At 40.6% G+C, this 18471-nt stretch overlaps 1 protein-coding gene across 3 annotated transcripts in view; it reads right to left on the reverse strand.

The window, feature by feature from the left end:
- The window catches only part of LOC143808735 (serotriflin-like), a 60532-nt gene that overhangs the window by 14435 nt on the left and 27626 nt on the right, over positions 1-18471 (reverse strand). For all 3 annotated transcript variants that reach the window (XM_077291682.1, XM_077291680.1, XM_077291681.1), the window contains exons 4-6: positions 11345-11435; positions 2874-3019; positions 1745-1839 (exon numbers count right to left, since the gene is read on the reverse strand). In XM_077291682.1, the coding sequence (XP_077147797.1) occupies positions 1745-1839; positions 2874-3019; positions 11345-11435 (332 nt within the window). The remainder of the gene's footprint in view (positions 1-1744; positions 1840-2873; positions 3020-11344; positions 11436-18471) is intronic.

Raw genomic sequence — 18471 nt, forward strand, 5'->3', positions numbered from 1 at the left:
GATAGTTAGATAATAGATAGATAGATGATAGATAATAGATAGATATATAGATAGATAGATAATAGATAGAGAGATAGATAGATAGATGATAGATAGATAGATAGTTAGATAATAGATAGATAGATAGATAATAGATAGATAAATAATAGATAGATAGATAGATAGATAGATAATAAATAGATAATAGATAGATAGATAGATAGATAGATAGATAGATAGATAATAGATAGATAGATAATAAATAGATAGATAGATAGATAGATAGATGATAGCTAGATAGATAATAAATAGATAGATAGATAGATAGATGATAGATCGATAGATAGATAGATAGATAGATGATAGAGAGATAGTTAGATAATAGATAGATAGATGATAGATAATAGATAGATAGATAATAGATAGATAGATAGATAGATAGATGATAGATAGATAGATAATAGATAGATAGATAATAGATAGATAGATAATAGATAGATAGATAATAGATAGATAGATAGATAGATGATAGATAGTTAGATAATAGATAGATAGATAATAGATAGATAGATAATAGATAGATAGATAATAGATAGATAGATAATAGATAGATAGATAGATGATAGATAGTTAGATAATAGATAGATAGATAATAGATAGATAGATAATAGATAGATAGGTAGATAGATAATAGATAGATAGATAGATAGATAGATAGATAGATAGATAGATAGATAGATAGATGACAGAGAGATAGTTAGATAGATAATAGATAGATAGATAGATAGATAGATAGATAATAGATAGATAGATAGATAGATAGATAGATAGATAGATAATAGATAGATAGATAGATAGATAGATAGTTAGATAATAGATAGATAGATAGATAGATAGATAGATAGATAGATAGATAATAGATAGATACATAATAAATAGATAGGTAGATAGATAATAGATAGATAAATAATAGATAGATAGATAGATAATAGATAGATTGATAATAGATAGGTAGATAGATAATAGATAGATAGATGATAGATAGATAGATAGATAGATAGATAGATAGATAGATAGATAGATGATAGAGAGATAGTTAGATAATAGATAGATAGTTGATAGATAATAGATAGATAGATGATAGATAGATAGATAGATAGATAGATAGATAGATAGATAGATAGATAGTTAGATAATAGATAGATAGATAATAGATAGATAGATAATAGATAGGTAGATAGATAATAGATAGATAGATAATAGATAGATAATAGATAGATAGATAAATAGATAGTTAGATAATAGATAGATAGATAGATAGATAATAGATAGATAGATAATAGATAGATAGGTAGATAGATAATAGATAGATAGATAATAGATAGATAGGTAGATAGATAATAGATAGATAGGTAGATAGATAATAGATAGATAATAGATATATAGATAGATAGATAGATAGATAGATAGATGATAGATAGATAGATAGATAAGTAGATGGATGATAGATAGATAGATATATGATAGAGAGATAGTTAGATAATAGATAGACAGATTATAGATAGATAGATAGATAGATAGATAGATAATAGATAGATAGATAGATAGATAGATAGATAGATGATAGATAGATATTATGCATTTTTATAATTTTTTTCTCCTGTAGATATTCACTACAGTTTCTGGTAACACTAATACCTGTCTGCTTATATCGGACATCACTAAAGAGACGAGTCTATAGTTATTATTGTTATTTCTCACTTACGCTGGGCATTGCTGGCACACATAGTAGTATTCATACGCTTTGCCAGGACATCTGGATACTGCACATCCTAGCTCCCATGAGGTGGCCCAGGCCAGCTAGAAAATAATTAATATTCATAAGTAGCTTATACATAAAGCAGCAAATCACAACTCCCCCTCAGGGGCGGATTTATCATTGGTGCAGCATCACAGGGGCCTAAGAGGTAAAAGGGGTGAACTTACACCTCAAATAGCAGGTGGAACTGTGCACTATGAAGCACTATTGAACTACACAGAGCTCATATACTGTTATTGTAAAGGGCCTTCTTCTGTCTGTGTCCACCATTGCCTTCCTTCCTTCATTCACATATCCTCAACACTTTGGCAAACATTTGTTTTTGCTGGAGGAAGCCTGGATTTTACTTACTGACCACTCAGATGTAATAGAAGCCCATCCTTCTAGAAAATGGCTGCTGCATTCCCTGCTTTTCCTTTCATACTGGTTCCTTTTGATTAGGTTTGCTATACCATGTGATATGATAACTGCAAGGCATTAGGGGTAAGTGGCAATGACCACTTTAAGCAATATTTTCTAAGCGAATCACAAATTATTCAAATTCATCAGATTGAGGAAATTCTCAAACATTTGACACAAGTTCGATTTGCAACAACTTGATTTTCCTCATCTCTGAGACTTTTGCATAGAGTCAGTGTTTGGGTATTATTAGTTTAATGGAACTCTAAAATGCCTGTTTTTGGAGACCTTCCTTTGCATAAGGCCACGTTCACACTCTCAGTGTTTGCTCAGTATTTTACCTCAGTATCTGTAAGCCAAAACCAGGAAGCGGGGGTGATAAATACAGAAGTGGTGCATATGTTTCTATTAGACTTTTCCTCTGGTTGTTCCTCTCCTGATTTTGGCTTACAAATACTGGGGTAAAATACTGACCCAATACTGACAGTGTGACCGTGGCCTTAGATGTAGACTGCCAAGCTTTCACACCTAGTGTGCTGGAACCCTAAGCCATGCCTGTGATGACCACAAAGTAGAGAGGGATCAAGTTCATTTTCAGCCATTTCTGGTGAAGAACCACTGAAAAAAAGCTGGTAAAAAGCAATGCTGTTATCAGGTGTAGAAGAATAGACGATACCTGGGTGTAATGGCCGACGACCGATGTTTTCGGCTTTGGTCCTTCTCCGTACACAAAATTGAGACTTTCATTATATAATGTCATAATTGCTTGTTCCCAGGTGGCGTTATATGAGGCCATGTACAGGTTCTCCCCGCACGGGAATCCTAGAGGCAGAGAATATAACGTTCTGTGTAATGATAGGGGGCTCGTTCAGCATTGCCCCCCAGTGCAGTCAGTCTCTGCTGTAATCCACACCTAGATAATCTGACAGCCGTCCACTCAGCGAGAACAAAGGAGTTGGATTAAATTATTGGCAAAAGGGGTTTATCCCTGACATTCTGTTATTTGGGAAACTACTCTGCTCCAAGTCGCCAAAGCAATCAGCCTAGTCTCGATGAGTAACGGAGCCGACAATTGTGTAATGGGGTCATTAACTCTCCTTCCCGTAATCTAGGAAATTAGGGGAAACACCATACATAACTTCCTCTAACATTTTATATTAGTGGATTATACATTACAGTTATATCTAATCTTTTACTATATCATAGGACAGTACTTATTTCCCTAATCCTTTGGATTAGGGGATTGTACTGTACCCCTTTCCCTATTTTTTTTATATTCCGTAATTTTACTTTATTTAAATCCTTTATCTTGTATATTAGGGGACTGCACATTACCCTTCCCCTAATATTGTAAATTATGGGACTGCACATTACCCCTTTCCCTAATCTTGTAAATTATGGGACTGCATATTACCTCTTCCCCTAATCTTGTAAATTAGAGGATTGCACATTACCCCTTCCCCTAATCTTGTAAATTAGGGGATTGCACATTACCCCTTTCCCTAATCTTGTAAATTAGAGGATTGCACATTACCTCTTCCCCTAATCTTGTAAATTAGGGGATTGCACATTACCCCTTTCCCTAATCTTGTAAATTAGGGGACTGCACAATACCCCTTCCCCTAATCTTCTAAATTAGGGGATTGCACATTACCCCTTTCCCTAATCTTGTAAATTATGGGATTGCACATTACCCCTTCCCCTAATCTTGTAAATTAGGGGATTGCACATTACCCCTTTCCCTAATCTTGTAAATTAGGGGACTGCACAATACCCCTTCCCCTAATCTTGTAAATTAGGGGATTGCACATTACCCCTTTCCCTAATCTTGTAAATTATGGGATTGCACATTACCCCTTCCCCTAATCTTGTAAATTAGGGGATTGCACATTACCCCTTTCCCTAATCTTGTAAATTAGAGGATTGCACATTACCTCTTCCCCTAATCTTGTAAATTAGGGGATTGCACATTACCCCTTTCCCTAATCTTGTAAATTAGGGGACTGCACAATACCCCTTCCCCTAATCTTCTAAATTAGGGGATTGCACATTACCCCTTTCCCTAATCTTGTAAATTATGGGACTGCACATTACCCCTTCCCCTAATCTTGTAAATTAGGGGATTGCACATTACCCCTTTCCCTAATCTTGTAAATTATGGGACTGCACATTACCCCTTCCCCTAATCTTGTAAATTAGGGGATTGCACATTACCCCTTTCCCTAATCTTGTAAATTAGGGGACTGCACAATACCCCTTCCCCTAATCTTGTAAATTAGGGGATTGCACATTACCCCTTTCCCTAATCTTGTAAATTATGGGATTGCACATTACCCCTTCCCCTAATCTTGTAAATTAGGGGATTGCACATTACCCCTTTCCCTAATCTTGTAAATTAGAGGATTGCACATTACCTCTTCCCCTAATCTTGTAAATTAGGGGATTGCACATTACCCCTTTCCCTAATCTTGTAAATTAGGGGACTGCACAATACCCCTTCCCCTAATCTTCTAAATTAGGGGATTGCACATTACCCCTTTCCCTAATCTTGTAAATTATGGGACTGCACATTACCCCTTCCCCTAATCTTGTAAATTAGGGGATTGCACATTACCCCTTTCCCTAATCTTGTAAATTAGGGGACTGCACAATACCCCTTCCCCTAATCTTGTAAATTAGGGGATTGCACATTACCCCTTTCCCTAATCTTGTAAATTAGGGGACTGCACAATACCCCTTCCCCTAATCTTGTAAATTAGGGGATTGCACATTACCCCTTTCCCTAATCTTGTAAATTATGGGATTGCACATTACCCCTTCCCCTAATCTTGTAAATTAGGGGATTGCACATTACCCCTTTCCCTAATCTTGTAAATTAGAGGATTGCACATTACCCCTTCCCCTAATATTGTAAATTAGGGGATTGCACATTACCCCTTTCCCTAATCTTGTAAATTAGGGGACTGCACAATACCCCTTCCCCTAATCTTGTAAATTAGGGGATTGCACATTACCCCTTTCCCTAATCTTGTAAATTATGGGATTGCACATTACCCCTTCCCCTAATCTTGTAAATTAGGGGATTGCACATTACCCCTTTCCCTAATCTTGTAAATTAGGGGACTGCACAATACCCCTTCCCCTAATCTTCTAAATTAGAGGATTGCACATTACCCCTTTCCCTAATCTTGTAAATTAGGGGACTGCACAATACCCCTTCCCCTAATCTTGTATATTAGGGGATTGCACATTACCCCTTTCCCTAATCTTGTAAATTATGGGACTGCACATTACCCCTTCCCCTAATCTTGTAAATTAGGGGATTGCACATTACCCCTTTCCCTAATCTTGTAAATTATGGGACTGCACATTACCCCTTCCCCTAATCTTGTAAATTAGGGGACTGCACATTACCCCTTTCCCTAATATTGTAAATTAGGGGATTGCACATTACCCCTTTCCCTAATCTTGTAAATTAGTGTACTGCACAATACCCCTTCCCCTAATATTGTAAATTAGGGGATTGCACATTACCCCTTTCTCTAATCTTGTAAATTAGGGGATTGCACATTACCCCTTTCCCTAATCTTGTAAATTAGGGTACTGCACAATACCCCTTCCCCTAATATTGTAAATTAGGGGATTGCACATTACCCCTTTCTCTAATCTTGTAAATTAGGGGACTGCACATTACCCCTTTCCCTAATATTGTAAATTAGAGGATTGCACATTACCCCGTTCCCTAATCTTGTATGTTAGGGGACTGCACATTACCCCGTTCCCTAATCTTGTAAATTATGGGACTGCACATTACCCCTTTCCCTAATCTTGTAAATTAGGGGACTGCACATTACCCCTTTCCCTAATATTGCAAATTAGGGGACTGCACATTACCCCTTTCCCTAATATTGTAAATTAGGGGATTGCACATTACCCCTTTCCCTAATCTTGTAAATTAGGGTACTGCACAATACCCCTTCCCATAATATTGTAAATTAGGGGATTGCACATTACCCCTTTCTCTAATCTTGTAAATTAGGGGATTGCACATTACCCCTTTCCCTAATCTTGTAAATTAGGGGACTGCACAATACCCCTTCCCCTAATCTTCTAAATTAGGGGATTGCACATTACCCCTTTCCCTAATCTTGTAAATTATGGGACTGCACATTACCCCTTCCCCTAATCTTGTAAATTAGGGGATTGCACATTACCCCTTTCCCTAATCTTGTAAATTAGGGGACTGCACAATACCCCTTCCCCTAATCTTGTAAATTAGGGGATTGCACATTACCCCTTTCCCTAATCTTGTAAATTAGGGGACTGCACAATACCCCTTCCCCTAATCTTGTAAATTAGGGGATTGCACATTACCCCTTTCCCTAATCTTGTAAATTATGGGATTGCACATTACCCCTTCCCCTAATCTTGTAAATTAGGGGATTGCACATTACCCCTTTCCCTAATCTTGTAAATTAGAGGATTGCACATTACCCCTTCCCCTAATATTGTAAATTAGGGGATTGCACATTACCCCTTTCCCTAATCTTGTAAATTAGGGGACTGCACAATACCCCTTCCCCTAATCTTGTAAATTAGGGGATTGCACATTACCCCTTTCCCTCATCTTGTAAATTATGGGATTGCACATTACCCCTTCCCCTAATCTTGTAAATTAGGGGATTGCACATTACCCCTTTCCCTAATCTTGTAAATTAGGGGACTGCACAATACCCCTTCCCCTAATCTTCTAAATTAGAGGATTGCACATTACCCCTTTCCCTAATCTTGTAAATTAGGGGACTGCACAATACCCCTTCCCCTAATCTTGTATATTAGGGGATTGCACATTACCCCTTTCCCTAATCTTGTAAATTAGAGGATTGCACATTACCCCGTTCCCTAATCTTGTATGTTAGGGGACTGCACATTACCCCGTTCCCTAATCTTGTAAATTAGGGGACTGCACATTACCCCTTTCCCTAATATTGTAAATTAGGGGATTGCACATTACCCCTTTCCCTAATCTTGTAAATTAGTGTACTGCACAATACCCCTTCCCCTAATATTGTAAATTAGGGGATTGCACATTACCCCTTTCTCTAATCTTGTAAATTAGGGGATTGCACATTAACCCTTTCCCTAATCTTGTAAATTAGGGTACTGCACAATACCCCTTCCCCTAATATTGTAAATTAGGGGATTGCACATTACCCCTTTCTCTAATCTTGTAAATTAGGGGACTGCACATTACCCCTTTCCCTAATATTGTAAATTAGAGGATTGCACATTACCCCGTTCCCTAATCTTGTATGTTAGGGGACTGCACATTACCCCGTTCCCTAATCTTGTAAATTATGGGACTGCACATTACCCCTTTCCCTAATCTTGTAAATTAGGGGACTGCACATTACCCCTTTCCCTAATATTGCAAATTAGGGGACTGCACATTACCCCTTTCCCTAATATTGTAAATTAGGGGATTGCACATTACCCCTTTCCCTAATCTTGTAAATTAGGGTACTGCACAATACCCCTTCCCATAATATTGTAAATTAGGGGATTGCACATTACCCCTTTCTCTAATCTTGTAAATTAGGGGATTGCACATTACCCCTTTCCCTAATCTTGTAAATTAGGGGACTGCACATTACCCCTTTCCCTAATATTGTAAATTAGAGGATTGCACATTACCCCGTTCTCTAATCTTGTATGTTAGGGGATTGCACATTACCCCTTTCCCTAATATTGTAAATTAGGGGATTGCACATTACCCCTTTCCCTAATCTTGTAAATTAGAGGACTGCACATTACCCCTTTCCCTAATCTTGTAAATTATGGGACTGCACATTACCCCTTTCCCTAATCTTGTAAATTAGGGGACTGCACAATACCCCTTCCCCTAATATTGTAAATTAGGGGATTGCACATTACCCCTTTCCCTAATCTTGTAAATTAGGGGACTGCACATTACCCCTTTCCCTAATATTGTAAATTAGAGGATTGCACATTACCCCGTTCCCTAATCTTGTATGTTAGGGGACTGCACATTACCCTGTTCCCTAATCTTGTAAATTATGGGATTGCACATTACCCCTCTCCCTAATCTTGTAAATTAGGGGATTGCACATTACCCCTTTCCCTAATATTGCAAATTAGGGGACTGCACATTACCCTTCCCCTAATATTGTAAATTATGGGATTGCACATTACCCCTTTCCCTAATCTTGTAAATTATGGGACTGCACATTACCCGTTCCCCTAATCTTGTAAATTAGGGGATTGCACATTACCCCTTTCCCTAATCTTGTAAATTAGGGGACTGCACAATACCCCTTCCCCTAATATTGTAAATTAGGGGATTGCACATTACCCCTTTCTCTAATCTTGTAAATTAGGGGATTGCACATTACCCCTTTCCCTAATCCTAATCTTGTAAATTAGGGGACTGCACATTACCCCTTTCCCTAATATTGTAAATTAGAGGATTGCACATTACCCCGTTCCCTAATCTTGTAAATTAGGGGACTGCACATTACCCCTTTCCCTAATATTGCAAATTAGGGGACTGCACATTAACCCTTCCCCTAATATTGTAAATTAGGGGATTGCACATTACCCCTTCCCCTAATATTGCAAATTAGGGGACTGCACATTACCCCTTTCCCTAATCTTGTATATTAGGGGATTGCACATTACCCCTTTCCCTAATCTTGTAAATTAGGGGACTGCACATTACCCCTTTCCCTAATATTGTAAATTAGAGGATTGCACATTACCCCGTTCCCTAATCTTGTATGTTAGGGGACTGCACATTACCCCTTTCCCTAATCTTGTAAATTATGGGACTGCACATTACCCCTTCCCCTAATCTTGTTAATTAAGGGATTGCACATTACCCCTCTCCCTAATCTTGTAAATTAAGGGACTGCACATTACCCCTTTCCCTAATATTGCAAATTAGGGGACTGCACATTACCCCTTCCCCTAATATTGTAAATTAGGGGATTGCACATTACCCCTTTCCCTAATATTGCAAATTAGGGGACTGCACATTACCCCTTTCCCTAATCTTGTATATTAGGGGATTGCACATTACCCCTCTCCCTAATCTTGTAAATTAGGGGACTGCACATTACCCCTTTCTCTAATCTTGTAAATTAGGGGACTGCACATTACCCCTTTCCCTAATATTGTAAATTAGGGGATTGCACATTACCCCGTTCCCTAATCTTGTATGTTAGGGGATTGCACATTACCCCTTTCCCTAATATTGTAAATTGGGGGATTGCACATTACCCCTTTCCCTAATATTGTAAATTAGAGGATTGCACATTACCCCGTTCCCTAATCTTGTATGTTAGGGGATTGCACATTACCCCTTTCCCTAATATTGTAAATTGGGGGATTGCACATTACCCCTTTCCCTAATATTGTAAATTAGGGGATTGCACATTACCCCTTTCCCCGATCTTTATTATTGGGGAAATGGAAGCCCTATAGTGCAATAGTAATGTACAGTGGGTATTGAAAATATTCAGACCCTTTTACATTTTTCACTCTTTGTTTCATTGTAGCCATTTTGTAAATTCAAAAAAGTTCATTTTTTTTCTCATTAATGTACACTCTGCACCCCATCTTGACTGACAAAAAAAACCAGAAATGTAGACATTTTTGCAAATTTAACAAAAAAGAAACACTGAAATATCACATGGTCATAAGTATTCAGACCCTTTGCTCAGACACTCATATTTAAGTCACATGCTGTCCATTTCCTTGTGATCCTCCTTGAGATGGTTCTTCTTCATTGGAGTCCAGCTGTGTGTAATTAAACTGATAGGACTTGATTTGGAAAGGCACAACCCTGTCTATATAAGACCTCACAGCTCACAGTGCATGTCAGACCAAATGAGAATCCTGAGGCCAAAGGAACTGGCCAAGGAGCTCAGAGACAGAATTGTGGCAAGGCACAGATCTGGACAAGGTTACAACAGAATTGCTGCAGTACTCAAGGTTCCTAAGAGCACAATGGCCTCCATAATCCTTAATTGAAAGAAGTTTGGGACCACCAGAAGTCTTCCTAGACCTGTCCGTCCAGCCAATCTGAGCAATCGTGGGAGAAGAGCCTTGGTGAGAGAGGTAAAGAAGAACCCCAAAATCACTGTGGCTGAGCTCCAGAGATGCATGAGGAAGATGGGAGAAAGTTCCACAAAGTCAGCTATCACTGCAGCCCTCCACCAGTCAGGCCTTTATGGCAGAGTGGCCCGACGGAAGCCTTTCCTCAGTGCAAGACATATGAAAGCCTGAATAGAGTTTGCTAAAAAATACAAGAAGGACTCCCAGACTATGAGAAATAAGATTATCTGGTCTGATGAGATGAAGATAGACCTTTTTGGTGATATTTCTAAGCGGTATATATGGAGAAAAGGAGACACTGCTCATCACCTGCCCAATACAATCCCAACAGTGAAACATGGTGGTGGCAGCATCATGCTATGGGGTTGTTTTTCAGCTGCAGGGACAGGACGACTTGTTGTCGTTGAAGAAACATGAATGCGGCCAAGTACAGAGATATCCTGGTGAAAACCCCTTCCAGAGTGCTCTGGATCTCAGACTTGGCCGAAGGTTCTCCTTCCAAGAAGACAATGACCCTAAGCACACAGCTAAAATAACAAAGGAGTGACTGGCCCAGCCAGAGCCCTGACCTAAACCTAACTGAGCATCTCTGGAGAGACCAAAAAATGGCTGTGCACCAACGTTCACCATCCAACCTGATGGAACTGGAGAGGATCTGCAAGGAAGAATAGCAGAGGATCCCCAAATCCAGGGGTGAAAAATTTGTTGCATCATTCCCAAGAAGACTCATGGCTATACTAGGTCAAAAGGTGCTTCTACTCAATACTGAGCAAAGGGGCTGAAGACTTATGACCTTGGGATATTTCAGATTTTCTTTTTTAATACATTTGCAAAAGTCTCTACTTTTCTGTTTTTTTCCAGTCAAAATGTAGAGTGTACATTAGTGAGAATAAAATGATTTTTTTTTAATTTACCAAATGGCTGCAATTAAACAAAGAGTGAACAATTTAAAGGGGTCTGAATACTTTCCATACCCATTTGTATGTGGTTCAGCTTGACAGTGTCACCCACTTTTGGTCTTTCTTTCTTCTTCTGCGCTGTGTTTGAAGGAACACTTTTTAGCCCACCTCTCAGAATTCTGTGCAGCTTCTTCATTCCAAACCTTAACAAAAAAAAGACAAGAAGATCATCAAGATTAAACATTACGTTTTTGCTCAATTTTTATATAATAAAATAATTGATTAGTGCACGCAAAAAATGCGCGACAATCAAGTCTTCAATTGTTTTCAGGAGTGTTTGGGACATTGTCCTGTTCCATTATTCAGATACTACTTGTTTTCAGGAGTTAAGATTTTTGTACACAAAAATTTAATTCCATAAATAGTACATAAGTGTATAAATCACAAATTACAGTAGGAATGACTGAGACACAGGATGAGTGCCCGAAAATGCTGGAATAGCCCCCATCCCCACACTCCCCCAGATGTAACTGCTAAAATGTGGGCATGCCAATAGTTCAATGCATCCACCCCCTATCCCATACACATAGAAGACAGAGAGAATGCAATGGAACGCATAATGAGAACAAGGCAGAAGCCACAATATGACACGTCTAGTGCAGCAAACACCTAGTACCTCCAACACAAATAGCCCAAGTGGGACTCTATAATAAACCCATAAAGTATGGAAGTTGGAGAGGGAGCTTGCACTTACCAATAAAAGGAGGCAGAGTGGGGAGGCTGTCAGGAGATGAACCCCAACGCGCGTTTCGTGGCCACACGGTGCCACTTCCTCAGGGGGATGGTTGCATACTGCCTAAAAGGACCTTAAAATAGCCCCTGGCCCTGATCACAAGGTACCCAGCAGCCAATGGCAGTAGCGCTGTCGGCGCATGCGCACTGCGTCCGGCAGGTCCTGGCAGTGGAACTCGGCGTCAGGCGAAGTGCGCACAAAGCCAGGAGATGCCGATCCACACCAGGACAGGACGGACCGCAGCGCGACGCGCACGGCCACCCATGTAAGAAGGCTGTAAATATAAAGGGTACAAATACTTCTTGCCACAGCCCATAAATACCCACCACATAGGCAAGTTCAGGACCCCCCAGACATACGATCCACAAGCATGAGGCCCAATGCACAGACAAATACATATATCAAGAATGAAAATAGTCCACTTTCTGTGCGTCGGATCCATCAGGTAGTAGGAAAGGGGCCCCACTTCGTTAAACTCGTATCCATATCAGGGCGATTTTCTCATCTTATCTCATGCGGATGTCTTGGGTCCACTTTGCCCCAACTGGGGTGGTGTCCATAGTGATTATTTCAATGAGGCAAGGAACATATTCATAAGGCAGACCTTAAGGTACCGGGTCAATACGTATCACTGATATAAACAACAAAACAAAAAGTTAAAATCACATAGAAAGTCATAAAAACAAAATGTTAAAACCAAAATCCTGACCAATGCGGAGGATGAGGGCACCTAAGGCAGGAAGGATCATATTAAAGTGCTCCAAAACGCAAGGAAACGACAGGTAAAGAGCCATCCTAAGCACATACAAGAACTAATGGTGCATGGAGGATATATGCAATACTCATAAATAAGGAGCAAAACTCAGAGCCTCATTTAGGCCCGCTGGTGACATAGTGCCAAGTCGCACTATCCACCTAGTTTCTTTTTGTGCTAGCAGCTTCTTATTGTCCCCACCACGAATCCCTAAATGTAAGGCATCGATTCCCCTCACCTTAAGTAAATTTGCATTACATCTATGATGCAGCCAAAAATGGCGTGGGAATGGTTTAAGTTCCGAAATGTCGGTCGCTGTCTTGGCCGCACCAATGTCCCGCACGTGTTCACATACTCGGACTCTCAACTCCCGTGTCGTAAGTCCAATATAAACCATAGAACACGGGCACGTGGCATAATAAATCACGTTGGTCGTATTGCACGAGATTCGTTCTCTAATTTCAAATTCTTTTGTCCCATCAGTGGAGGTAAAACTGGAACATCGCAGGACATTGGTGCAGGCAAGACAGCGCCCACACGGGAAACACCCCAAATTGGGGTCCCTTGTGCCAAATGGATTCCTCGGGGTGGGGACATAATGGCTGTGCACCAACAGGTCATTTAGGTTTTTACACCTCCTAGAGGTCATCTGAGGATATGGGCCAAGGGAGGCTGCCAGGGAGGGTTCAGTTCCAAGGACTGACCAGTGTTTGTTGAGGATGGAGCGCATACCACTCCACTCATGATTGTAAGTAGAAATGAAATGAATAGTACCAGCACCATCCCCACCAGTGCACCGGCCACGTGGATGTAAAAGAGTCTCACGTGGGGTTTTTCTGGCACGATCGTTGCCGTGTTTGATGGAACGCCGGCTATACCCCCGGGCCAGAAAACGCTCTTTCAGATCAGAGGCTTGTGCCTCAAACCTAGACTCAGAGGAACAGATTCGCCGCATCCTCAGGAACTGTCCGATTGGAACGGCTCTAACCGTGGACGGATCATGTGCCGATGAAGCATGTAACAGTTAACCCCTCTGTGACCTTAGACGTACTATCCCGTCGAGGTGACCTGGGCCTATCTGACCCTCGACAGGATAGTACGTCATAGCCGATTGCGGCCGGGTGTCAGCTGACTATCGCAGCTGACATCCGGCATTATGTGCCAGGAACGGTCACGGACAGCCCCTGGCACACCGCGATCAAACATGATCGCAGTGTGCCGGCGGTACAGGGAAGCATCGCGCAGGGAGGCGGCTCCCTGCGGGCTTCCCTGAGACCCCCGGAGCAACGCGATGTGATCGCATTGCTGCGAGGGTCTCTTACCTCGTATCCCTGCAGGATCCGGATCCAAAATGGCTGCATCCGGGTCCTGCAGGGAGTACTTCCGGGTGCAGAGCAGGCTGCAGATGAAAGCTGCAGCCTGCACTGCTGGAAGTAAGATCGCCGATTTGACAGAGTGCTGTGCAAGCTGTCAAATCGGCGATCTGTGATGTTCCCCCCTGGGACAAAGTAAAAAAGTAAAAAAAAAAATTTCCATATGTGTAAAAAAAAAAGAAAAAAAAATTCCTAATTAAAGAAAAAAATATATATATTATTCCCATAAATACATTTCTTTATCTAAATAAAAAAAATCAAACAATAAAAGTACACATATTTAGTATCGCCGTGTCCGTAACGACCCCACCTATAAAACTATATCACTAGTTAACCCCTTCAGTGAACACCGTAAAAAAAAAAAATGAGGCAAAAAACAACGCTTTATTTTCATACCGCCAAACAAAAAGTGGAATAACACGCGATCAAAAAGACAGATATAAATATCCATGGTACCGCTGAAAACATCATCTTTTCCCGCAAAAAATGAGCTGCCATACAGCATGATCAGCGAAAAAATAAAAAAGTTATAGTCCGACTCCTCAGAATAAAGCGATGCCAAAATAATTATTTTTTCTATAAAATAGTGTATATCGTATAAAAGCGCCAAAACATAAAAAATGATATAAATGAGGTATCGCTGTAATCGTACTGACCCGAAGAATAAAACTGCTTTATCAATTTTACCAAACGCGGAACGGTATAAACGCCTCCCCCAAAAGAAATTCATGAATAGCTGGTTTTTGGTCATTCTGCCTCACAAAAATCGGAATAAAAAGCAATCAAAAAAATCTCCTGTGCCCGAACATGTTACCAATAAAAACGTCAACTCGTCCCGCAAAAAACAAGATCTCACATGACTCTGTTGACTCAAATATGGAAAAATTATAGCTCTCAAAATGTGGTAACGCAAAAAATACTTTTAGCAATAAAAAGCGTCTTTGAGTGTGTGACGGCTGCCAATCATAAAAATCCGCTAAAAAACCCACTATAAAAGTAAATCAACCCCCCCTTCATCACCCCCTTAGTGAGCGAAAAATAAAAAAAATTAAAAAATGTTTTTATTTCCATTTTCCCATTAGGGCTAGGGTTAGGGTTAGGGCTAGGGTTAGGGCTAGGGTTAGGGCTAGGGTTAGGGCTAGGGCTAGGGTTAGGGTTAGGGTTAGGGTTAGGGCTAGGGTTAGGGTTAGGGCTAGGGTTAGGGTTGGGGCTAGGGTTGGGGCTAGGGTTAAGGCTACAGTTAGGGTTGGGGCTAAAGTTAGGGTTAGGGTTGAGGCTAAAGTTAGGGTTAGGGTTTGGATTACATTTACGGTTGGGAATAGGGTTGGGATTAGGGTTAGGGGTGTTTCTGGGTTAGAGGTGTGGTTAGGGTTACCGTTGGGATTAGGGTTAGGGGTGTGTTTGGATTAGGGTTTCAGTTATAATTGGGGGGTTTCCACTGTTTAGGCACATCAGGGGCTCTCCAAACGCGACATGGCTTCCGATCTCAATTCCAGCCAATACTGAGTTGAAAAAGTAAAACAGTGCTCATTCCCTTCCGAGCTCTCCCGTGCACCCAAACAGGGGTTTACCCCAACATTTGGGGTATCAGCGTACTCGGAACACATTGGAGAACAACTTTTGGGGTCCAATTTCTCCTGTTACCCTTGGGAAAATACAAAACTGGGGGCTAAAAAATAATTTTTGTGGAAAAAAATTTTTTTTTTATTTGCATGGCTCTGCGTTATAAACTGTAGTGAAACACTTGGGGGTTCAAAGCTCTCACAACACATCTAGATGAGTTCCTTAGGGGGTCTACTTTCCAAAATGGTGTCACTTGTGGGGGGTTTCTACTGTTTAGGTACATTAGGGGCTCTGCAAACGCAATGTGACGCCTGCAGACCATTCCTTCTAAGTCTGCATTCCAAATGGCGCTCCTTCCCTTCCGAGCCCTCCCATGCGCCCAAACGGTGGTTCCCCCCCACATATGGGGTATCAGCGTACTCAGAACAAATTGGTCAACAACTTTCAAAGTCCAATTTCGCCTGTGACCCTTGGGAAAATACAAAACTGGGGTCTAAAAAATAATTTTTGGGGGAAAGTTTTTTTTTATTATTTTCACGGCTCTGCGTTATAAACTGTAGTGAAACACTTGGGGGTTCAAAGTTCTTACAACACAACTAGATAAGTTCCTTGGGGGGTCTAGTTACCAATATTAGGTCACTTGTGGGGGTTTCTACTGTTTAGGAACATTAGGGGCTCTGCAAACGCAATGTGACGCCTGCAGACCAATCCATCTATGTCTGCATTCCAAATGATGCTCCTTCCCTTCTGAGCTCTGCCATGCGCTCAAACGGTGGTTCCCCCCACATATCAGGTACCAGCGTACTCAGGACAAATTGGAAAACAATATTTAGGGTCCAATTTCTCCTTTTACCCTTGGAAAAATACAAAACTGGGGGCTAAAAAATAATTTTTGTGGAAAAAAAATTATTTTTTATTTGCACGTCTCTGCGTTATAAACTGTAGTGAAACACTTGGGGGTTCAAAGCTCTCACAACACATCTAGATGATTTCCTTAGGGGGTCTACTTTCCAAAATGGTGTCACTTGTGTTTTTTTTTTACTGTTTAGGTACATTAGGGGCTCTGCAAATGCAATGTGCAAATGTGGTGCCAATATTCAAAAAGGGCTCTAAAAGTGAACCTGGAAATTATAGGCCAGTAAGTCTAACCTCTACTGTTGGTAAAATATTTGAAGGGTTTCTGAAGGATGTTATTCTGGATTATCTCAATGAGAATAACTGTTTAACTCCATATCAGCATGGGTTTATGAGAAATCGCTCCTGTCAAACCAATCTAATCAGTTTTTATGAAGAGGTAAGCTATAGGCTGGACCACGGTGAGTCATTGGACGTGGTATATCTCGATTTTTCCAAAGCGTTTGATACCGTACCGCACAAGAGGTTGGTACACAAAATGAGAATGCTTGGTCTGGGGGAAAATGTGTGTAAATGGGTTAGTAACTGGCTTAGTGATAGAAAGCAGAGGGTGGTTATAAATGGTATAGTCTCTAACTGGGTCGCTGTGACCAGTGGGGTACCGCAGGGGTCGGTATTGGGACCTGTTCTCTTCAACATATTCATTAATGATCTGTTAGAAGGTTTACACAGTAAAATATTGATATTTGCAGATGATACAAAACTATGTAAAGCAGTTAATACAAGAGAAGATAGTATTATGCTACAGATGGATCTGGATAAGTTGGAAACTTGGGCTGAAAGGTGGCAGATGAGGTTTAACAATGATAAATGTAAGGTTATACACATGGTAAGAAGGAATCAATATCACCATTACACACTGAACGGGAAACCACTGGGTAAATCTCACATGGAGAAGGACTTGGGGATCCTAGTTAATGATAAACTTACCTGGAGCAGCCAGTGCCAGGCAGCAGCTGCCAAGGCAAACAGGATCATGGGGTGCATTAAAAGAGGTCTGGATACACATGATGAGAGCATTATACTGCCTCTGTACAAATCCCTAGTTAGACCGCACATGGAGTACTGTGTCCAGTTTTGGGCACCGGTGCTCAGGAAGGATATAATGGAACTAGAGAGAGTACAAAGGAGGGCAACAAAATTAATAAAGGGGATGGGAGAACTACAATACCCAGATAGATTAGCGAAATTAGGATTATTTAGTCTAGAAAAAAGACGACTGAGGGGCGATCTAATAACCATGTATAAGTATATAAGGGGACAATACAAATATCTCGCTGAGGATCTGTTTATACCAAGGAAGGTGACAGGCACAAGGGGGCATTCTTTGCATCTGGACGAGAGAAGGTTTTTCCACCAACATAGAAGAGGATTCTTTACTGTTAGGGCAGTGAGAATCTGGAATTGCTTGCCTGAGGAGGTGGTGATGGCGAACTCAGTCGAGGGGTTCAAGAGAGGCCTGGATGTCTTCCTGGAGCAGAACAATATTGTATCATACAATTATTAGGTTCTGTAGAATGACGTAGATCTGGGGATTTATTATGATGGAATATAGGCTGAACTGGATGGACAAATGTCTTTTTTCGGCCTTACTAACTATGTTACTATGTTACTATGTGATGCCTGCAGACCATTCCATCTAAGTCTGCATTCCAAATGGCGCTCCATCCCTTCCGAGCCCTCCCATGCGCCCAAACGGTGGTTCCCCCCCACATATAGGGTAGCAGCGTACTCAGGACAAATTGGACAACAACTTTTGGGGTCCAATTTCTCCAGTTACCTTCGGGAAAATACAAAACTGGGGTCTAAAAAATAATTTTTGTGGGAAAAAAGTTTTGTTT

This window comes from Ranitomeya variabilis, chromosome 2 (genome assembly GCF_051348905.1).
Source record: "Ranitomeya variabilis isolate aRanVar5 chromosome 2, aRanVar5.hap1, whole genome shotgun sequence".
Lineage (NCBI taxonomy): Eukaryota > Metazoa > Chordata > Amphibia > Anura > Dendrobatidae > Ranitomeya > Ranitomeya variabilis.